Source organism: Scomber scombrus, chromosome 8, assembly GCF_963691925.1.
Source record: "Scomber scombrus chromosome 8, fScoSco1.1, whole genome shotgun sequence".
Classification (NCBI taxonomy): domain Eukaryota; kingdom Metazoa; phylum Chordata; class Actinopteri; order Scombriformes; family Scombridae; genus Scomber; species Scomber scombrus.
In genome coordinates, this window is record NC_084977.1 from 18364320 (window position 1) to 18387949 (window position 23630).

The following is a 23630-nucleotide window of genomic DNA, read 5'->3' on the forward strand; positions in this document are numbered from 1 at the left end:
TTTTTAATCTGTGTTTGATCTTTGACTCCATGAGCTTGTTTTTAAGGAGTAGGCTCAGTCTTTAAGCTGTCTACCGCCAACTCCTTCAAACCGTTGTCATGCTGAATTTTGTTTTGAATGACTTGCATGCATGCATAATTGTAATAGTTGAACATTATAAAGAAAGTGTACCTACGGATTAGACAACTGGTTCCTCTACAGTTTTAAATTTTGCATGATACTAGCATGCCATTATCTGATGTGATTTGCTGTTGTCAGTAGAAATGTTTTAGAGAAACTATCTGACACTCATTCATTGAACCTTTTCTCCCTCCCTTTACTCCTTTTTTCTGGTATTTTTATTTAATTTATTTATTTTTGGGGCTGTGGTATTTTCAGGGAGGCATAGACCTGCGGGCGCACAAGTGTCTGTCCTGGGTGTGCTGTCCACGCAAGATGACACCCAAGGCTCGCTACATGCATCTGGCCCAGGAGCTCAGTGTTGACCCCGACTGGCCACCAAAGCCAACCACCACTACTGAAGCCAAGCCCTGCCCAGAAAATGGCTCCGCCTATCAAATCATGATCAACTCCTAGCATCCACAACCCCCCTCCCAGTATCCAATACAGGGGGTATTGGATGTCTTACAGGAGACAGGAGACATGACCATGACACATGTTTGGCGAACGCACATTCAATCTATTCATATGAAACTGTCACAGGCTATTTATTTGTTACTGTTCAGAAGCTCACATCTAATACTGTAGTTCCAGAGACATTACTGCAAAAACTATAGACTTACACATAAATACCAAATAAAGTTAAGTTTCTGTTATCTCTGAACTCTTGCTCTCTCTGGCTTGCCCACTCAGGTCTCTTACTTACATCAGTAAAATTAAATTCCCATCGCTTATAGCAAGGCCTGTTCACCTAAGCTGAACAACATTCGACACATAGGCGCGTTGAGAAGCCAGGTCAGATTAGCGTGTTGACCAAGAATTTAATACCCGCCTGACTGTGTCTGTCTAGAAGGGGTATAGAGGGGCAATAGAGACTTGAGTCTATTTCAGAGCTAGCCTCTGACATACATGTGCTGTCAGGAACATCATGGGAAGTGTAGGTCTTGTGCCAGAAGATTTATGTCATATAATTGTTAAAAATACTGAGATTAAGAGGGTTGTTTGACACAGACTCTGGATTTTGAGGAAAATTAATGTAAAAAGAGGTTCCACTTAAAAACTGAGCTTGTCAAACAACGGTGAATATTGGAAAGATTTGGAAGTGGTCATTGTCTGATCTGTAGCAGCAAAAATGTAAATCTTCATATTTTTGTGCGGTCACCATCGCACAATTAGGCCGTTCATTTAGTGCGTAACCTGTGTTGTGGGCAGTGCAGGCTCGGATTGCTACTATGTAGTGGTCTTATACAGTTAATATACTGTACATACATGTTGTTTTAATGAGCTTGCATAACCACCTGGCAAGCACTCATTAGAAAGCATAGAATTATAACCAAAAATAAAAACTTACCATAGACCCCCAGTGATGAATAAAATGACTAATTTGAAGCCTGTATTCAAATAATCTGTCAAGCACACTGTACATTGCAGCAGATTAGGAGTCTTTGAATGCTTGCAATCAACCAGCTGAAGTTCATATTCACACTTGCAAGTGAACACAAAAATTGATTGTCACTGATGATACAGGTCTGAAAAAAACTTAAATAATTGAAAGGGTCATGTCTAAATTTTGTAGGGTTTGGAATCTGTACAATAATTCTAAATATATATATTTTTAGTAAGAGCTGACAGGATAATTTTACCTGCTTTCATTAAATGTATTTATTGTGTTGATGTGTCATCAACCATCACCTTCCATAAAATCATACTGTTGTTTTCGGCCACTTTTAATTTAATTTAAAATAAATGTAGAAAGTGACTTGCTGTTACTAGAAGTAGGCAAAGTAGGTTTAAGGAAGTGTTTTTTTGTTTGTATATTTTTTATTGCAAAACTTTCTCACAAAATACACTAAACGTGCATATTGATGATTGAAACTACACAATTATTAACCTCAAACTAATCTGAGGTTGCATATTTTCTCATAATTTGGCCAAAACTTTTATACACATTCAAGAACTGATGGCTTTGAAAAAAGTATAAGTGAGAGAGCCTTATACACAAACAGATGTATTCATCCACACTCAACCATGGGCTGGGACCTGTGGCAGGCTATCCATCTTATCAAAGATATTATTTAGAAAATATACAAAAACACAATAAGAAAAACGAATCATAAACCAAGGAATTGCAAGTAGCATTGGTCTGTTGGTCCAGAGTGAAATATGTCAACAATTATCAGCTGTTTTGCCATGAAATTTGGCAGACATGATGTACAGACGATGAATTCTCATGAATTTTTTTTTAATCTCCTGGTATTTCATGTCATTCCACCAACCAGTCAACAACACTTCAGCTCCCAACAGGATACCTCTAAAAGTGATGACTGAACTCTCATTGCATGCATGTTGTAACCGAAGACCGCAGGGGACAACGTTGCCTTTCCTCGGGCACTCCCCTTTAGTCCAATTTTTTTTTGCCCTGGTATTGGTAAAGCGTAGAAATAGCAGCATCACAATCTAATGAGCCACTAGCATTGCTGTAAAAATTGAATCTTGTTTTTGCATTTATGAGCCATTTCCTGTCACTATCTAATGACATCAGACAGGAGACTGAAAGCATGCAAAGACGTGCAAGACACCAGCTCTATGTGGTCATGTTTTAAAGGCGTGCAAAACTAGATTTATTACTACAAATACACAGCATTACGGTAGTATTAAGAATATTTTACATGTACATCTCTGTATTAAAACATCTGCAGAAGAAACTGCATGCATCTTGCTGGTTCTCATGGACAATTATCCAAATGCATGAAACATGATGTTTTAGATCATTCATCTTTAAACTCATGGCTGATGGGCTCCTGAGAGCCATACTACTTTTTTTTAATTTTTTTTATTTTTTTTTTTATAAATGTCCGTAACCGTCTCAGTAAAACCTTTCTTCCTATGGAAGACTAATTAAGAGTGATGGTAAACTAAGGCAAGGCATTGTGCGTCTCATCAGCTCGCTGCTCTCAGCACATTCAGAACATCCATGTAACAGCACACCCTGCACAATATGGATGCTGATTAACATTAACATTGTGTTCATGTATTGCACATAGGTTACCTGCATGGAGAGTTAAGGGCTACATTTTATGTTCACTGCTCTCTCTTTGATGTTTAAAGTGATACTCCCCCAAGTCTGTTCATTAGTATCTAAAACTCACTCACAATTTGTAGATTACAAAGGTGACTAGAGGTCTGTAGTTTCATTCTTTATAAAAATCTGAAAGCGGGAAATTAAATCTGGAAGTTCAAATCAATCCCAAAGCGGGGTAGTGGAAAAGCAGTTTGCACTATAGAGTTTTGATTTGCATTTTGATACTTTTCAGCCATACAATTTGGCACAATTGGGAAAAAATTGTAATTGACTGAATACAAGCTGACACTGTTGTAAGAAGAAAACAAACAGCCTTTTCTACAGCCACCAGAGATGGTGTTTCATAATCCAAAGACAGATTTTGGGTCAAGTATCACTTTAGAACAAAGATACCAAAACATATGTAGCTGCCTCCCAATGACATTATAACTGTATTCTCCACAAAGCTGCCTCCCTGTCATTATTTTATGCTTTAATTTTCTTAATTTTAAATGACATGTCCCTGTGTATACTCTTGAGTGCTTATCAGTGGTTATGCAACATCTTGTCAAAAGAATATCAACGTAATGTGACTAAAATTAAGCAAATTATTTCTCAAACATCTGGTAACAGCCCCTTTGTATAATTTGCCATTTTATCATGTATTTGGTGATTATGAATCATTTGATTCATATAAATCCAATATCACAACAGATTTCCATAATATCAGCAACGTCACTCAAAAGTCTGAAGTTGCTCAGTTCTTAAAAGCCATTGTCTATTGAAATACTTGTAGTAATATTACAGATGCATATGAAACTTGTGATCCATTCTGTTTTTAAAGCCCAAATGTGATAGTTATAGAATAGTAGAATAGTTTTTATGTATTTGATTTGCAAAGTTATGTTGTTACTTTAATAGCTTCATGGTCAGACTGAGAAGGAGGATAGATACTAGATGAAACTGATGAGAAATGCATAACATGGTTCAAATAGGGATACTTGTGCCACCTTGCAGAAAGATTCTGATGGTTTGTCATGAAATTGTCATTTTAGTTTTGTTATAGTTAAATAATGTGGCTGATAGGCCACATGGGTTTCTATGCTTCTGAATATTCAGCAGTATTTTCTTTTTTTTTATCTTTCAGGGTTTCTTTTTTTTCTTTTCTTGATACCTACTGAGGCTAAAATTGAATGTTATGAAAAGAACAAAAACAGTGGTTTTGTTTTTTTGAATGCAATGCAATACCATGGTTATTGATTATATTTCCAAAGATTTAAAAACATTTGATCACATCTGTATTGGTTATTAGAAAAACAATAATTTTAGCCTGTGTTCAGTTCTGTCAATTCTGATTTGACTGAGCAGAAGTGAACTTTAAATGGAGATAATAATATTAGAGGTTGGATTTTATCTGTATATATGAGATGTACATTTCTAGTGTGTGCATAAAAGTCAAAAGATTTAGTTATAAAAATGTAAGGTTTTTGGATTATCAAAGGGCTGGTGTGTCTTTTTCTACTATTTTGGTACTGTGTTACAATCAGTTGTCTTTCTACTTTTAATTTATACTTTCTTTTGGATTTGTTTGTACCACTTTTGTTATGAAGTTGCATTAGCTTGGATTTCCTTTATTTGGGCATGAATCCTGGGCATTTATTTCACAATTTTAATCAGTTATTGTGAAGTATGAATAGGGCACTTGGGTGAATATACAGTAATACAGAAAATGTCTTCTTTTAGAGTTAAAAGACACAGACTGGAAAGACTTCAAGTCACCAAAATAGGCGTACTTCTCAGCTTTTCTTCTCTTGAGTCTCAGCATTTTGTATGAAACCAATCATCTGATCTGACACAAGAAGGGAATTAAATGGATGTAGTGTATTTAGCTCCTCCACTTGGTGAATTCAGAGTAAGAGCAACATCTGACAATCTTGTTACTTTTTTGTCTGCTCATTCATCTTTTTTTTTCTGTCTAGATTTTTTTAAAAATATCTTTTGCATCCATGTTAAATTAAAATGTAATTGGCAAAAAGAATGCGTTGCTGTTCAGCGGTCTATTGTAGAGGTGATGATATTGCTGCTAGTGGCAAAATGATCCAGTCACAGCTGTGTCATAACTGTGCACATTGATACAGAAAATAAATCAATTTAATGACTTGCAACATGTCAATATTGCTACTGCTTTTCTTCTACGCTACAGTTTTGCCTTTTTATTGTGACACAGCTATGTCAAAGCAATGGATTTTATGCTGAAACTTCTACTCTTATACAGGTACAACATATACTGACTGTTGACAGTTAGCATCGGCCTCTTATTCACATCATGTATTTTAAACAAACCATTGAATGGCATTTAGATTGAGTCGGCCACTGAGTACATGAAGCCTCACGTGGATGTTGTTTCCTCAGGGAAATGTGTGTCTTTGTAATGAATAGAGAAAATAATAAAAGTTCATACCCAAAATAAGGAAAATATACAGTTTGTAAAAGTTTTTATTACAATTCATCTGTATGTCAGTGCTTTCACAACAGTTTATTTGGTGCGCTTTTATTTGCAGCTCCCACACCTCAGCAAGAGACTCACCTTGGGTGTATGTATTTTTTTTATTGGCAGAGATGTACATTTTTTGGGGGAATTTTTTGTACTTTATAATTTATTTTTTATTTATTTTCATTTCTTTTTCCCTGAAGATTGTATTTCAGATTTATCTTGATTTCTTTCTTTTCAATAAATGTTCTTAAAACATTTTGCTGCAGGTCTAGTTATTTCTGTTCATTTGGGATAAGTGGGATATTACATAGGCTGCAGATAATTATTAGTTTATATGCTAGAGAATGGTTAGGAAGCCTCAAATTACAAATATGTAGCAAGTCTGAGTATATGGATCAGAGTGTATCTAAGTTGTATCCAGATATTTACTCACTCTACAAGTTGACACGGATCTTGTAAGTGTAAGTAACTGCAGCACATAATTTATTGTGGGATATTGAGGGCTGTAAGGACACATTGGTGTCATCCTCCATATTCATGAATAATATACCTCATTGAGAGCAGGCTTTAAAACGAGATTGTGCTTGTATTCAGTTTAGAAAAAATTACTTTTTAGAATCCGACCTATAAATTGGGGTTATGGTTTGAGTTACCCAAGCATCAGTATAGTGTGGTCCCTGCTCCCACTGGTGTAAAATTAATTGATCCTTAAGATTAGCCTTAGTATTACAAATGCTGTTGGTAATCAGTTTTTTGGAATTTTTGTCTGACTGCCACAACTCTTGAATACATTAGGTCTTTGTGATCCTCCTATATGATATGTAATAAATAATTACACTTTCCTAGACAGAAAACATGTCACACAAGTAAGAACACACGTTCCACCTGTTTATTCAAATGACACCTTTATCAGTCATAACAGTATTGTCTATTTAAACTCTGTGGTTGCACTTAGGATGGTGTCTGTTTTTGTTTTTCCATCCTTTTATGTGCAATGTCCATATCGAAAGTCTGCGAGTTTGCATGCTGCTTGAGAACATGACAGGGAGAGTCTAAAATAACACTAATCAAATTTACAAGGTTTCTATGCACATAGTAATAAACACTGTGTCTGATGTATATGCCTGTAAAGGCTGTCGGTATTGTTTAATTTGTGTTATCCCACTGGCCAAATGTTATTGTATATACAGCCCTAAAAGGATAGGTTCACAATGTTTCATGTCTGATGGCCATGTGAATAGAAACACATGTGCACTCTTTAATCATTCCTCCTGTTCATACTGAACATCCTGGAACCCCTCCTCACACTTTGCATTGTCTACCAGTTTGTGGGGGTACCAGTGAACCCCCACAAGGCTGTTGGACCAGACGGCGTCCCTCCTAGAGTTTTGAAGGCCTGCGCAGAACAACTCACTGGTGTATATGCAGGCATCTTCAATCTGTCTTTAAACCAAGCAGTAGTCCCCCGTATTTTTAAATCTTCCACCATTGTACCGGTCCCAAAAAAACCAAACCCATCCACGCTGAATGACTTCAGGCCAGTGGCACTCACGCCAGTCGCCATGAAGTGTCTAGAAAAACTGGTTCTCACACACATCAATCACACAGTTCCGAGCACGACCGACCCCCTCCAGTTCGCCTACCGCCCCAACCGCTCAGTGGACGACGCAGTGGCCTTTGCTCTACATCACATCCTGCAACACCTGGACAGCAGAGGTACATACGTCAGAGCGCTGTTCCTGGATTACAGTTCTGCTTTTAATACCATCCGCCCGGGCAGGCTGACTGAGAAGCTCACAGACCTCGGCGTCCCGACTCCCACCTGTAACTGGATCTTGGATTTCCTGACTGAGAGACCACAGGTGGTGAGGATGGGAAGGAGGGTGTCTGCAGAGCTCACCGTCAACACAGGATCACCACAAGGCTGCTGTCTCAGTCCTAAACTCTTCATCCTGTACACACACGACTGTGTCTCCACCCAGGACAACACCATCATCATTAAGTATGCGGATGATACCACCATCCTGGGCCTCATCAAGGGGGGGGACGAGTCGGGCTACAGGAGTCTGGTGAATGACATTCTTGTCTATGGTGAGGTGAACGACCTATGCCTCAACACAGAGAAGACAAAAGAAATAATAATGGACTTTAGAAAAAAAACACCCCCCTTGCAGCCCCTCATCATCAAGGGGACTGAGGTGGAGAGGGCTGATAGTTACAGATTCCTGGGACTACAGGTAACATCTGATCTGAGCTGGACTTTGAACACTGCTGCCACAGTGAAAAAAGCCCAGCAGAGACTGTACTTCCTCAGGCTGCTCAGAAAAGCTGGTCTGCACTGTCGCCCTCTCACCCAGGTCTACAAAGGACTGATAGAGAGCATCCTCACCACAGGTATCAATGTCTGGTATGGGAATACCACACAGACAGAGAGGAAGGCTCTACAGAGAGTCATAAAGACTGCAGAGAGGATCACCAGAACCGAACTCCCCTCCATGGACACAATCTACGCACAGCGCTGTCAAAAAAGAGCAGAGAGAATCACCAGAGACACACTACATCCAGCTCACTCCCTGCTCAAACACAAACAATGCACATACAACCTCAGACACAGACGACCGGACAGCATCATCACAAACACAACACGTTTCTTTAACAGCTTCTTCCCTGCCACAGTAAGACTCTCGGCCAAAACAAGATGAACTACCTCACATCACATTATATCATACCATATTTAATTTATTATATTTATTTATAGTGTCTTCCTAACTTTTCCCTTACACAGGGTTTTATGCACTTTTTTTAGTATGTGTATGTGTTTTATGAATGTGTCCTTCTTGTGTGTCTTTTTAAATTTTTGTCTTGACTCTGAACAAACCGCACAAAAATTCCTATGTGTGCAAACACAAATGGCTAAATAAAGTTCTTGAATCTTGAATCTTGAGATAAATTAAAGATAATGTTTAGAGGCTTGAGAAGATAAAATACAGCAATTCACAATGAGCAATGCAAAAAGTAGTAGAAAACTTTTTTTGTGTGTGTCCAAAGTATGTTTTTACTGTTGTCCTATCCTGCCCAATCTCATAACCCCTTATATTAATCCAGGTTGGGAACCACTGATGCAAGTGATAGGAGACAACATCCATAGTCCTTGTTTCAATTAGAAATGTATTTTAAAGTTTATCTGAAGCTTATATGAAGCTTCCCTGGTCTGAGCTATTCAAATAAAGTGGATATCTTCCACAGTTACAGTCTTTGTAGTAAAAAAAAACAAAAAAAACCTTTCTGTGTCTCAGTTGTTCTTGTTCAGCTGCAATGGAAGTACACTACTAACAGCTTTGGTACTACAAAGACTAACTTTGAACGATATTAACGTGATTTGACTTATTTGGACAGCCAAAGCCTCATATACGTTCATTAACCTTTTTAGATATACCTTTGCATGGAAGGACGCTTGTGGATTTTGTCCCCCATCACTTACATCGAAAGTGCTTTATGAAGTGATCTTGTGATGGTCAGTATGAACAGGGGGAATATTTATAGCAAGAGAAAGTAACCAGGCAGTTCAGGGTGCTGTCTATGAAGGGATCTAAGAGGAGCCTGAGTGGGTGAGACGGTGCAGCATTACACTCACTTGTTAGGTGCACCTGTGCAATCTAATGCAATCCAATATAACAAGTCTGCTTTAAATTCTACATTAATGAAGTTTATACATTTTCAGATTTTGTTGACATTGTCAAGAAGGTGATAATTCTGTTTTATGATTATTATTGAGGTCATAGTGGGAGATGGTGGTGTATAAGTGTGCATTATATTGAATGGTGTTCCTAATATTTTGTCGACCCCATTAACATACATGATGGGGGCAACATATAAGGAAAACCATTCAATATAATGCACCTTAGTACACCACCACCTCTTAGTAGGAACACAATAATAAACATAAAGTATAATTCATCTTTTTGATATATCAACAAAAACTGAAAATGTAAAAATTTCATAAATGTAGAATTTATGGAAGAGCTGTTGAATTGGATTGAATAAGATTGCACAGGTGTACTTAATGAAGTGGCCGGTGATTGTACATCGGAACTGTTTCGCCTGGAGGGGTTGTTTTTGTTGGTGCTGATTTGGAGGTTGTACCGATTCACCGGAAGTAGACTGTCATTCTGAGCTGTGTCCTTGCTAGCTAACGAGCTACTCAGCTGCCATAACAGGCAAGCAAATGTGTACCAATTGGAAAGATGAATTAAACAGTGCCTAAAGACTACATTTTAAAACAAATCCGTTTGTTAATAGCAGCACCATGTTGCGTGTCGGGAGCAAAGCTGGCTGGTAAGTTCCCGTTTAAACGAGGTTAGGGATCAGTAACGTCAGCTAGGTGTTGTAGCTGCGGGGAAAGCTAAGCGCAGATGTAGCTTAGCTGCTCATTTTGACAGCTGAGGACAGCGGGACCACCTCCTTAATGTGAATATCTGTCGTCCTAATTAAAAAGCTTTATGTTTCAAAAACCTAACTGAATCCCCACAAAGCATATACATGAGTTAGTGTCACTGACATCTTAATTATAAACAGGCCTTAGCTGCTGTTGTGGATTTTGACGTAGCTTTGGTCAAATAGCTAAACCTTAACTAGACGACACGGGTCTGGACTAGTAGCTTTATATTATCTATGTCTGTACAATATATTCAACATTATGTATACACTGTTGCTTTAAAGTTGTACCAAATGTCTTCAGCGTCTTGTGGTGCTACTTTGTACTAAAAGGACCATTTAGCTAACTTTATCAAGTCAGAGTATGACCATATATGTACCATATCACACGCTAGTCCTTTTTTATCTCTAAGTTATTTTCTGTTTACCACCCCAAATCTGTTTACCACCCCTAGCTCCTATAGTAACTTCATTTGAGATTATTAATGATGATAGCACATCATGAGTTTCAGGAAGGTGAGATTGTTTAATGTGTTGCTCAATTTCTGTTATCTCAGCATGGCTTGCAGGAACCTGGTCTCCACTAACATGGGGGTGAGATTTCGGGTACCGCTCCAGAAGCTGCACCCTCTGTCTCGTGCCATCCACCACCGCTACTCGGGTAACACCAATCCCCAGCGGCCACCTCATCGCACGGCAGCCCGCTATTTCACCTCCATGTCGCGGTTGCCCATGCGGCCACCTAAGCCTCCCCCAGGGTCAGGGGGACGTGGCCACCAGCAGCAGCGCAACTTTTGGATGGTCCGCCTTGCTGCCAGGCTGCTAAAGCTCCGATACATCCTGTTGGGCAGTGCAGTGGGAGGAGGGTACACAGCTAAGAAGGTCAGTATGGAGTCAGCAATTGTCTCATCACTTCTTTTTAATCTTTTATGAATATTAGAGACTCTGTAAGCCATGGTTTATTAACCTTTTCTGCCATGAACATTTCTTCATAGTTCTCAATGACTTAAGACCCGAGAAATGAGATATTTTCACATGAGCTTCCAAACAAACTGACAGTTTACAAGGGTACTACGAACATTAGTAGTCACAATTTTAATTTTGCCATTAAGTAACAAAAACCCACCCAGATTCATACAATTTCCCCATCAATGGTTATAATTTATTGGTTGTTTTTCCAGCTGTGATCTTACCCTGCTACTTATTCAAAGCAGTAGAAAATCCTCTCTTTCACACAGTCTTATTTCCAAACACACTTTTAATATAATATAAAGTAGATTCATATTATTATTATTATATATTGTTTATCCGAAGATAACACAAGCGTGTCATTATACCCACAGACCTATGAAGAGTGGAAGGACATGCTGCCTGATTTTAGTGAATACAACTGGGTCATTCCTGATTTTGTCTGGGAGCTGAGTGAACAAATTGACCTCGGTAAGTGTTTTAATTTCAGTGCCATGTAGTGAGAGACATGCAATTTTACATCTTATAAGTTAAATAAATAACTGGACATGTCTTCTTTGTAAAATAAAGGTTATACTTGAAATGTGGCTGCACATTTATGCATCATAAAATACTTTCTACCTTCTTGCCTTTCTGTCTTCTCCACACTTGACCGATCATCTGTTTTGTCCACAGATAAACTCACCAAAGCTCTACCAGAGATTGAGGAAATAGCCAAACTACTACCTGACTTAGACAAGATAGGAGAGAACTTCAGCTTCCTCAAAAGCCTCCTGTCTTCTGGTGAGTGAACAAAATCTTAACCGTGTCTTTATAAAGTTACTGCATCTTAACAAAATAAATTATTATTTATAGACAGAAGAGTGTTTAGTCCAGTGTCCAGGCAACAGTAATTTCACCCAAGCAAACCAGTCTTCCACATCAGTGTTGGCCTTTGCTTTTATATAATGTACCTAACAATTCAACTGACTGCCATATCCCAGGCTGAAAGAACAGTGTCTGCTGTTTCTCCTGCCGCAAAGTGACCCCCAGCAGAATGAGATAACATAGACTCAGAGTTATAACCCTTCTGTCTGTGGTTGTGGCTGCAAATGGATGGATTTACATAGTGTCAATTCCACATTCATGTTACAATATTTATTTAAAAAACAAAACATTAACTAACAAGACATCAAAACTGCTTTGTGTCACTTTTTTTGTCACAGTCACCTCTGAAAAGACAACATCTCTCATGACTTGAAATCATGCCCACACACCAACTTTCAAATGATCATTACTTTGCTACATTTCGCAGATGTAATGTATCATATAATGCATAAATTACTACATTTAAGGCTAACCACGTACCCTCCCGCTGACTTTCATGATGTTTGGAAAAGCACTTACGCCATCTGCTTATCAGGGGTTTTCATCATAGTTGCTCACAGCACACCATGGTACACATATGCCAACAGCAAATCAGAATGATCTACTTGCCACCATACAATTTACAACACTGTTGAAATTTGTAAAGCAATCTCAGGTTTCCTCTATCAGCTCAACACAAAACTCCACAGGGAACCTTTAATTCACCATGAAATTCCTCTAATAAACTTTGCAGAATTTAGACCAGTTGCTTGGTTTTCAGCACTCTGAGTCCAAAAGGCATTTATGGAAGGTAACTCCATCAAGTTACAGAATAACTTATAATATGTTGTGTCATAATGCAACAATATCAAAGAAAATGTCTTCTTTTACTTACAAATCTATAGCCAGTGGAAATACCTTTAAATCTAACCACATCTTGATTGGCTGTCTCCTTGAGGATCCAGCCCAGTGTATTGGTGTGCTGCTCTCCTTTAACTGCTTCTCATGAAGTGGCTTTTTTACTTGAAGCTTTGGCGCAGCAATGACTTTTGTTTTAACACACATAATTTAGCTGTGGCCCTGCTTTGACCACCATCCCTCTGCTTCTGTCTTTTTATGATTTTTATCTTGTGTTGTTCTTCCTTTCTCCGCCCCCCCCCCCCCATCCCCCACCCTCCTGTCCTCCTCCACATTCTTCACAGGTGTGAGTTTGGGTAGTGAAGTCAAAGGAGCTTCTGGTCTGCATCTGTTGTTAGGTGTGTAAACCCTGCTCTCAGTAGCGCTGCCCACTCCCCTCCTTTCTTTTCCGCTGATGTTTGACCACCATCTTGCCATGATGTTGGTATGGTTGTGGTAGCGTTCCTGTTTGCAGACTTCCAAGCTTCCAGGTTGCAGACCAGTGCTGCTGTCAACAATGGCATTGTTCATGGTGAACGCAGGTTGTGTATTCAGTGAAATGTATGAACTATCCGTAGGATGGTGAAACAGTCTCATTTTGGACTCTGGGTATTCAGAGCAGTAGGCATATTTCCACAGACATCCTATTAGACTCTGTTGCTAATATCTGTTTACTGTAATCAGTAAAAGCCTGCTCCTTTCAGTTGCTCTCCCTCTTTGTGAATTATTTTAAAATCATTAGTGATCCTGAATGGTTACTATTCCAAGTGCTAGTTTTATTTTTTTCCCTCCTTGTCTGAAGAGCTCTCAAAAGCAAATCCAGTGTGTTTGCCTTTAGTATGTTCTCCTGTTCCCTTGTGACTTTCTTTAACTTGACTGTCCTTGGCTGCACTTTGTCCTACCTGTGTGTTTTGCCTCCTTTGACTTCCACCCTCTCTCTCCCCTGGCCTGTGTGGGCTGCTTTCTGTAATTACATTCTAATCACTAATATTTGGGGTGATCTCTTTTCTTTCTGCTTTTAGTTATTGCCACTCAGATGTTCGGAAAATTAACCCTAACTGCAATCTACATGACACTTCCACTGAACTTCAACATTTGCAAATCAACAAATACTTTTTTTTCAATGAGCCCAATTAGTGGCATGCTCAGTTGGATATGGAAACACGTGATCTTCCACAGTCACTTGTACAAAAAGGTTCCCAGCTTAGAGTGACTCATAAAAACAACAAAGGAGTGTCCCTGGCTCCTTGTCTTCATTATAACCTTTCAACTTAATCCCCTCTACATGACATCACATTTGACTATGTATGGCACATTGCAGCATAGTGCTTTTCTAAACACCTCCCTTATTTATAAGCAGACTTTGCTTTGTGCATGGCAGTAAAAGCTTGTTAGTTCACATCATATAAACCAATAATATTAATAAGTTTGACCTACAGTAACTGCTTTTATAACACAGAAGCCCCACTAAAGTGCAAATCAAAATTTCTGCAAACTATGTCCAAATATATACTTAAACCAAACCATCATGCATTTTTTCTGAACATTTTTTGCATTTTATTATAATTACTTAGAGAACTCTAATATTGGACGCACACTGTAAGAGGTTGAATGTTTTAGGTTCTCCTCATGACTCGGCATTCAGTGGTTGAATAAGTTAAGACTTTAGAGATTTAACTTCATTACTACCCAAGAAAGTAAAAGGGAATGTTCTAATCTCTGAACTGAAACTCTATTAGAGCTTGATTATGAATGAAAAAAGGAAATTAAAAATGCATTCTTGAAACAATACGATTTTTTTTTGCTAAAAACTGCACTATGTAAACATTACTGCAGTTTGTATAAAAATACCACTCAGTGTATGTGTCTGTACATCAGTGCAAGATTTTCCAAACATCTGAAATCTAATCACACTGGTCTTTCTTTTTCTAATCATAGGCATGCTTTAAATAATGGCTATCTGGCACCTTTTGGCCACGGGCATTGTCACCTAGGCTTGTGTGCATTATGCACTTAGTAAGTCATGCATTTTAATGTCTAACCTCATTCTGTGTTGTTATGTGTCTTCTGGTAGAAACCTCAGGTGACCCTCCACTAAAAGCCACAGATGCTTCTGCTGCAGCCACACAAGATGCCAGCGACAAGCAATACAAAAAGGCAAGTTCATAAAACCTGCTGACACTGTCAGCTTTGTCCTCTCTAATTCACCACAACATGGTTTCACAAATATCCTTTAATGCAGCTTGGCTTCCTTTCACTTCAGTGGCAAGAGTTGTAGTGCACTAGATCCAAATTCACTCAGAATTTATTCAGAAACTCCAGAAAACATTCAATTTGAGTTTGTATTGTTCAAAGGATAAGACCTGTTGTCCTAATATTGTCAGAAACATGCATTTAAGGGCAACAATTTTATAAATGTAAATACTCATAAAGCACTTGTAATTAAAATGTCCCCTAAATTTGATATTGTGTAGGCATTGATGGGAGTTCATCAAGGCTAATAAGGCCACATTTATTTGAAATGAGGAAATATCATATTTGTGGGTGTTTTTTGATTTAGTCTGTTCCACTGAATGTGAAATGTGCTTTTCACACTAGCAGCTCGTTATGAACAGAATTATTTTAATGCTTATGGCAATGTTATAGGAATAAAATGGTTTTACTGAATAATTTCAACAGTATGATAAGATAAATGGCAAGTTGTCTTAAATCTTAAGTGCAAGTCTCACTACAGAGCAGCTTCCTCTGTAATGAGATTGTGTGTTGCATAAAAATGTGAAAGGTTTTAGCATTGACAGAGGATACCGTGTACTCACTGTATGGCACTTATTCTGATTGAGTCTAATCTGAGTTTATTCATTGCTTCATGAGTGCCCTTACAAGAATGTCATGCTTTTTTCCAGAAGTACCATTCATGGAGATCATTCCTTCGTCTAGCTTTACATCACACACCATTCACTCTGTATTCACATTTGTTTAATTTCTGTTGTCCTCTCTCTTGTTCATTTTGTGTTTTGTTCTTTCCTACAGTGACAAAGTTCAGTGTACCGCTGTTCTATTTTCTATGTTTTTCTGTGTTTTTAACATTACAGAGTTAAAGTTTAAACAACAAGATTTTATGTGAAGATTTGACATTGAATATGAATATTCTTAGGAGAGCTGCATTAAAATAAGAGATGCTGCCTTTCTTCTCCTATGCCCTGCTTTTAGTCTGCAATCATGTTCTCCAACATGACACACAGTATAACATGACACAACTTACAAGTTGATGTTTCACATCAAGGTACATTTGTGAAAAAGTGAAAAAAAAACAGCACAGAAATGGATAATGTGCTCATGTTGGGGACACCTGAACTAAAGAAATTTCACCTGCTATACCTTAAGGCTTTACGCTTCACCCCTGATAGAGCAATATCCCAGTGCTTGCTTTGCTTATTTAATCATCATCATCATCTTCAGCAGCTTCAGTATACTCAGACCCATCATGTTTAGAATTGCAGAATTTCATTTTGTGCACCAACATTTAATATTGTGATCTTAGTTATAAACTACAATTGTGAGCAGTTCAATACATCACAAAAAAAATTGGTTATTATTTTACATTTTCAATAAAACTCAATTTTCCTTTCTCTTGTTGTACTGCTAAGAAATATGAAAACCGACTGAATTATAGCGTAGAGTTATTAATCCACAGTGATGATGATTGTCAGGAAAGAGAACAGAATCACTGTTGGTGCCACTTGCTGAGAGGCGCTGGTTGTGGTATTAGTCGCCTCTTCTGCCTTCAGTCTGGCAAAGTTTGGCATCTCCCCTTTGTGTACGAGAGACTGACTTTGTTGGGTCACACTGATGACGGTGGCAAGATTACCAAAGCTAGAGACCTTGATTCTGTTTAACTTGAGCCTTTGACTGAATCATGACTCTGAAATTAGTCAGCAACAAGGTCACAGCCAGTGACTGAGACACAGGCGGGGTTTCCTCTGCTGTAGCCGTTAGTTTAGAAGCAGCATTGGCCTGTATGGCTGACCAGCCCAATGACCAGCTGGTTGTTGTTTTTGTTGCCGCTCCTACATCTCTCTCATTATGACATACCCCAGCAGGGTCTGCTTGGCGAGCTCATTCTAATTCAGCAGCAGATCCAGCGGCACGAGGAGGAGGTCCGGCGGGCCGCTGCAGCGAATAATGCGCGTCCCCCACCGCCAGAGCCTGCTCCCAGTCCGCCTCCGAACCCCAGCCCCCCTCAACAGAAACGCAAGGTGAAGGTCCTACCCCACTTAGATCCGCCCTATCCCACAAATGCCTATCAAAAGACCAAAGCTAAAGATTAGGAACTGAATATATATTGTAGGAATACTTAATAACTTCAGTTCCTACCAATTAACTAATTAAAGAGTAATTAACATCAGGCTGAAAAAGTTGTTTCATTGCCCTCTCTGGTAGAAAGTTACAAGACTGCACCTTGACCACACCCAGCATCTCTTACCGGTGTGATAGATTGTGGTCAAAAGTGTACTCTAGTGCATCTGTTTCTACACCTAACATGGATGTCACAATTTACTGTTGCAACCCAGAGTACACTTCTGCATCACTGCAGCGAGGTCAGAAGATAGACTACTAGAGAGCAGCAAAAACAAGATTTTCACCTAATGTTAAGTTGCTGTTTAACTAACTTAATATGTGAAAAATATATCAATATAGGCAATTAAAATAATCAAATCAGACTCTTGTAAAAAAACAAAAAACTAATCAGGTTATAATGGCAGTGTTTTCTTTGACTGCTAAGAGTATAGAAGTTCATTATTGTATGTTAACTTAATACATATGGACACAGACAGCTGCAAAATATTTCATTAATATATTTCAGTGCTGTGGCCATGCAGTAAATACAATCTTTGATAAACCTACAATGTTCAATTTGTGTAAAGTAAAATGCAGCACATTACACAACCACCACCAATAAACCAACTCCTCTCTGACTAAAAGTGTTTATTGCATGGCTACTGCATTTTATATTACAGGTGTTTGTGTCTGATCCTCTACTTTGATACATGGCGTTAGGGTTAAAATAAGTTTTGTAATACGTCTTAATTTATTATATCCGTAGTGGAGACAAATTGGCACGTTTGTAGCTTTTACCCAATATCCAGCATTAACCTCCATATATCACCCCATCGTCTGTCAGGCTGTGCTAAGATTTTCTTTGCCAGTTGGTTGTCGGAAGGGCATGCATGGGCCTCTGTAGCTCGGTTCCCAAAGCAAAGTGATGTAGCTCAGACTCACTGGATGGAATATCATCAGAAGCACTATTTATTACGGAAGCACTGCATGGAGTCGAGTAGCAAGTCGCTGCATGGTTTGAGCTGCACTTTTTCAATCTAACATGAATGGAACCAACTTTTAGTATCAGTCAGGAGCAGCAAGCCTAAAGTCTGTTAGCTGCAGTTTTGTAATGCCAAAATATCACAAGTCTCTCCATTAACAACAAACATAAGGTTTTAAAACACAATTGGTACCTAGAACATAATTTACAGAGCACTTCATGTCTTAGCTGTGTTGTGTAGAAAGTTTTTGTTAACATAGTTTGGTGTGACTGTTAAATTCCCTTTCCTTTGCTGCCAATCCCACCTGTTAATGTATGCTGTGTCCTGTTTTCTGTCCTGTCTCTCATCCCAACAAACATATTGCAAGTGTACAAAATGTATAAACAATTGAGGTAGGATTCTGTGATCTAAATTCAGGTTGATTTTTCTGGGCTCACTCTGTGATTTGTGCCAGTTTGTGAATCATAGCTTGTTGATCAAACTTGAGTAATGCCACAATAAGAACTGTCTGCTTGAAATCTGGTTTTTGTTCCTCTCTTCATGCATTAACTTGACTTTCAACTCTGGTTCTTTCTGTAATACAGTGTGCACGTAACGTACCTTTGTGGTGCTGGTGGGAGTTCATGCTTGTGAGGTCGGGTAACGGGAAGCCCTTACTATCAAAATCTTTCAAAGAGAAAGCGTTAATTCAGTTTGTTGCTGTTCTTTTTCTATTTTTGTACTTTGATCTCTAGTCTTCAGACAAAGAAAGGTTAGACCAGCTTCAGGAGGAACTGCTTCGTACTCAGGTACAGTAAATATTTTCTTGCTTTGGTTAAAATCAAATTCATCATATTGTTCATAGCTGAATAACGTGATAAATCCTCTTATTGCACTACTGAACCAAATACTGTCACCAGGTCCAATTCTCTTTGGAGTGTGAAGTGTTGCTGATGCTGGTTGTTGATAGTTTACTACTATTTATTCATAGCTTAAATATCAACGCATGCTGGAGAGACTGGAGAAAGAGAATAAAGAGTTGAGGAAAGTAGTTCTGCAAAAAGATGATAAAGGGATTCACCAAAGGAAAGTGAAGGTGGGTTACACATGGAAATGCATACGCACAATAAATACACCAATACACACTGACTTTTAAAGATTAAATCAATTTTATGTGGGTGTTAACACTACATAAAATAACATCATCACACATGATCATTCAATGAACATGGAAATATTTTATTGATATATATATAAATATTTATATGTATATATACTTATTTGATTCCTGTGGTTCTTTGATGCTGCTCTGGTGTCTTGCCTGTAATATTAGTTATTTTTCTATTATTTCAGTTATTTCCTGAAGTAAAAGTGCCAGCTAAGTGCTTTAATGTTAATATACAGTAAAATGTAATTAAGCTTTAACATTACTGTTGTATCCCCTCTTTTAGAAATCCCTTATTGACTTGTATTCTGAAGTCCTGGACATCTTGTCTGACTATGATGCCAACTACAACACCCAGGACCACTTACCCAGGGTAAGGAGCTAATTTAGTTTTTTGTTGACTGGGAACGGATTAAAGCAGGGCTTTATTTCAGTTTTGGCTGCTTAGTTGATGCAGGTGCTGTAGTTTTTCAGTGTTTTTCAAAAACATGCTAAATATCATTTGTCTCCGCACTTTGTGTTCCTTCCCACTTTTTTCCATAACTTTTATTTTTGGTTTACCTGCCCTTTTCTTCTCTTCTGTCCTCCATCATCCACTTCTGCTGCTGTTTCAGGTGGTTGTGGTTGGCGATCAGAGTGCTGGGAAAACTAGCGTGCTGGAGATGATAGCTCAGGCCAGGATTTTTCCCAGGGGCTCTGGAGAGATGATGACACGCTCTCCTGTCAAGGTACGTGGGACCAGACTGGCTGGTGTTTGTGTAATTTTATCTGTGAAAGTACAGTAAAAAATGATGCACTCATATAGTACAAATCAAAACATTTGGAGACACTTCCTCATTCAAGGGAACGGGAAGGGGTTTCCAAACTTTTGATTCATACTGTATAACATATTCACAGGCTTGTAATCACTACACATATTGGCAATTTTTTGCTGTAATGAAATTGTGTAATGCATTCTTTCTTTCTTACATATAATACTTTTTTCTGCAGGTGACACTAAGTGAAGGGCCCCACCACGTGGCCATGTTCAAGGACAGTGGCAGAGAGTTTGACCTTACCAAGGAAGAGGACGTAAGTCACAAAGCCATTCATTCATCCACCTAATATGAATTTCAGCACTAATTTGAGCTACATTAAAATAAGAAATGCTGCCTTTCATTGATGTTATCTGTTTATACCATTACATCTGATCTCTCTTTCTGTGTCCTGCAGCTGGCTGCTCTGAGGCATGAGATTGAGCTGAGGATGAGGAAGAGTGTAAAGGAGGGACAGACAGTCAGCTCTGAGGTTGGACATGATTTTCATTCAGATTGTTAACAAAGCTGCCGTTTCCTTTTTTTTTAAAGCTGCAAAGTGTTGCAGAATAACAATTTCTTTCTTTTTTTTTTGTCAGACAATATCCTTGAGCGTCAAAGGCCCCGGTATCCAGAGGATGGTGCTTGTTGACTTACCAGGTGTCATCAGTGTAAGTAAAGACAACTGTGGTCTTGTAATATTAAGACACCTTTGCATTAGATTAATTTGCACAAAGGAAGTATCTCATGCGTAGGATCATTATATTTTCTTGTATTATTTTTGACCTAATGACCCTATATAGATTCATTAACATGTAGCCTACAAGAAACAGGATGTTGTGATCTATTACCTCGATATTTACACAACAATAAAGATTTATAGAATTGTATCATAAACCAAACTATGAAATTGCTCTTTTTAGAATCAGGAAAACTGTAACTATGCTGGTCTGCGTAAATACAGTAATACAAATACAGTTTTTAAGAGGTCTGTTTATGTGTTTTTCTCAGACTGTGACTGCAGGCATGGCATCAGACACGAAGGACACCATCTTCAGCATCAGCAAGGCCTACATGCAGAACCCCAATGCAATCATCCTCTGTATTCAGGGTGAGCCATGAGCATGCTATTCACAACAATCATGTATAAAGGCAGTAGTTATGATTGTAAGCAAGGAAAGGACTGACATTCAGTCCCTTGCTGCTCTGTCCCATTGTTCTTAAGCAGAACACCAAATCCAAGTCCTTCACCCCTTTCTCACTCCTTACCATCATCACTGTTATCATTTACACAAAATTACCACTTCTTCTCTGACTCTCATCTCTTTCCATCCAGATGGCAGTGTGGATGCAGAGCGCAGCATTGTAACAGACTTGGTTAGCCAAATGGACCCCCATGGGAAAAGGACCATCTTTGTCCTGACCAAAGTTGACTTGGCGGAGAAGAACTTGGCCAGCCCTAACAGGGTGAGACAGCTTAACTGTTCATTTGAGCCCAAAAAGGCAAATCAACAAAAATGTTGTTTTATATGTCAACGTTTATGGTGATCATTATAAACTAATTTTCCTTTGATGTATTTTTTTTATTGATGACCATAAAGGACAGCAGTGCCACTGTTGAATTTTGCAGTATTAATTAACTTATTATTGATTGATAATTTCTTCAAAACAGTCATTAATCAATCATTCATAAGTTATTACCATCCCTTATTGACTGACTGCAAGAGAACAGAAACACTTACAAAAAGTGACCTTCAGCTGAACTTGTACATTTGTATTTGCAGATTTCTTTAGGCCTGTGTATAAAATATGAGCCGCTGTGAGAGAAGCTTTATGCAGCTGCACCACAAGAGGGAGCCCAGAGCTTTGATTTTAGCCTGATGTTCCCTCAATGAGCCAGTGTTGGAAAGCTTGTACCACAGATTAAAGGAGCTCAAGAATTTAAGTCACATTCATTTTTTTCAGATCCAGCAAATAGTGGAAGGCAAGCTGTTCCCCATGAAGGCCCTGGGCTACTTTGCTGTGGTGACAGGAAAAGGTAACATGCACTACAGAGGGATCCAGCAGTCTGCATTAATCCCACGAGTTAATGAGTATTTTCAGATAAATATGTCCCAGCCTCCTCTGGTAACCAGGGACCTTCTTGTAGGTTCTGAATTATGTAATTCTTAATCACATATGTTTAGATATTATTCTGTATAAAATAACTAACTGAATTGCCAGATACTGACATCTTATTCTTGTCTACCCATCTGTAGGGAGCAGTGGTGAAAGCATAGACTCCATTAAAGACTATGAGGAGGATTTCTTCCAGAATTCAAGATTATTAAGGCAAGTTACACATCAGTTACCAAAATGTAATGCTTGATGGAATTAATGAATGTACAGTTGACAATTAATGTCCTTATGGAACTAGGGACGGTATGTTGAAGGCCCATCAGGTGACCACAAAGAACTTGAGTCTTGCCGTCTCTGACTGCTTCTGGAAGATGGTCAGGGAGTCTGTTGAGCAGCAGGCTGATGTCTTTAAAGGTATGATCACTCTCACAGGCTATTTAGCTATTTTAAACTCTATCCATTTGGATGGATTATTGATTAATGTCATTGGTGGCATTTTGCGAGTGTTTATATCCAAAGCCTCTTACAGTGCCAGGCATGTTGTGATAGTGTGAATGGGCATGGTAGGATTTAAATCAATTAACTTAACAGGGAACAGGTGCTACTCCTGACTGTCCCACCTCATGTAGTGGTCTTAGTCAACCTGCCTCGCCACACTTTTTCACTTCCCCAGTCCTGCTTTCTAACTGCAATTAGACAATCACGGGTCCATTGCTAACAGCACAAGAGATTTATGGCCATGAGACTGCAGTTCCCATAGGCCCATTGTGTGGTGTATCGATCCATAGCCCATCAAATCACACACAGCCGGCCTTCATCCTCCATGCTTGGCACCACCGTGGCCCCACAAACCAGCAATTAGCCTAATCACCATTGTGGATAGGGAGCTGTGGAAAGGGACAGCAGGGTTGGTATGCATGTGAGTGTCTGTGTCTTTCTCTGTCTCTGTGTGCATAAGTGAGAACTAAAACTGACTTAATAAAGAGTGTGTGACTGGCCCCATCCCCTCTCCTCCTAATGGGCCAGTTAGGAGCGTGTGTGTATGCGCAAGTCCTTACACACTTTTATTAAAGGATAGGCACCATTAGCAGCCTGAAAGCTGCCTTTATATCATACCAAGTTAAAACAAAGCAATTCCCTACCTTGTACTCCCCCAGTTGATTCAGTACATTACATTTTAGATCTTAACCCGTATGAGAAGGGCCTAATCTCCAGGGTGATCCAGCACATTTAAGCCCCTTACTTGGGCTGACAGCAAAGCAGCTTGGGAAGAGGAGATAAGGGAAGAACTGTTGGAGCAGACATGGGACGACAACATAGCACACATCCATACCTCATCACTCTGTATAAGACATGGACTAATACAGTTCAAAGTCCTTCACCAACTGCATTT

General features: G+C 38.8%; 2 protein-coding genes across 6 annotated transcripts in view; both read left to right on the forward strand.

Moving 5' to 3' along the window:
• The window catches only part of atp13a3 (ATPase 13A3), a 35722-nt gene extending 29759 nt beyond the window's left edge, over positions 1-5963 (forward strand). For both annotated transcript variants that reach the window (XM_062423769.1, XM_062423770.1), the window contains one exon: positions 379-5963. In XM_062423769.1, the coding sequence (XP_062279753.1) occupies positions 379-576 (198 nt within the window). In that variant the 3' untranslated portion in view covers positions 577-5963. The remainder of the gene's footprint in view (positions 1-378) is intronic.
• A 3948-nt stretch (positions 5964-9911) lies between these two features.
• Positions 9912-23630, forward strand: part of opa1 (OPA1 mitochondrial dynamin like GTPase) — a 37261-nt gene continuing 23542 nt past the window's right edge. The window contains exons 1-19 of one of the 4 annotated variants that reach the window (XM_062423952.1): positions 9912-10049; positions 10706-11030; positions 11492-11588; positions 11793-11900; positions 13166-13219; positions 14935-15017; positions 16961-17116; positions 18916-18969; positions 19152-19256; positions 19612-19698; positions 19940-20053; positions 20316-20396; positions 20538-20612; positions 20719-20790; positions 21131-21230; positions 21456-21586; positions 22085-22157; positions 22378-22450; positions 22536-22651. In XM_062423952.1, coding sequence (XP_062279936.1) covers positions 10021-10049; positions 10706-11030; positions 11492-11588; positions 11793-11900; positions 13166-13219; positions 14935-15017; positions 16961-17116; positions 18916-18969; positions 19152-19256; positions 19612-19698; positions 19940-20053; positions 20316-20396; positions 20538-20612; positions 20719-20790; positions 21131-21230; positions 21456-21586; positions 22085-22157; positions 22378-22450; positions 22536-22651 — 1933 coding nt within the window. In that variant the 5' untranslated portion in view covers positions 9912-10020. The remainder of the gene's footprint in view (positions 10050-10705; positions 11031-11491; positions 11589-11792; positions 11901-13165; positions 13220-14934; positions 15018-16960; positions 17117-18915; positions 18970-19151; positions 19257-19611; positions 19699-19939; positions 20054-20315; positions 20397-20537; positions 20613-20718; positions 20791-21130; positions 21231-21455; positions 21587-22084; positions 22158-22377; positions 22451-22535; positions 22652-23630) is intronic. The other 3 variants (XM_062423954.1, XM_062423953.1, XM_062423955.1) reach the window with 3 other exon arrangements.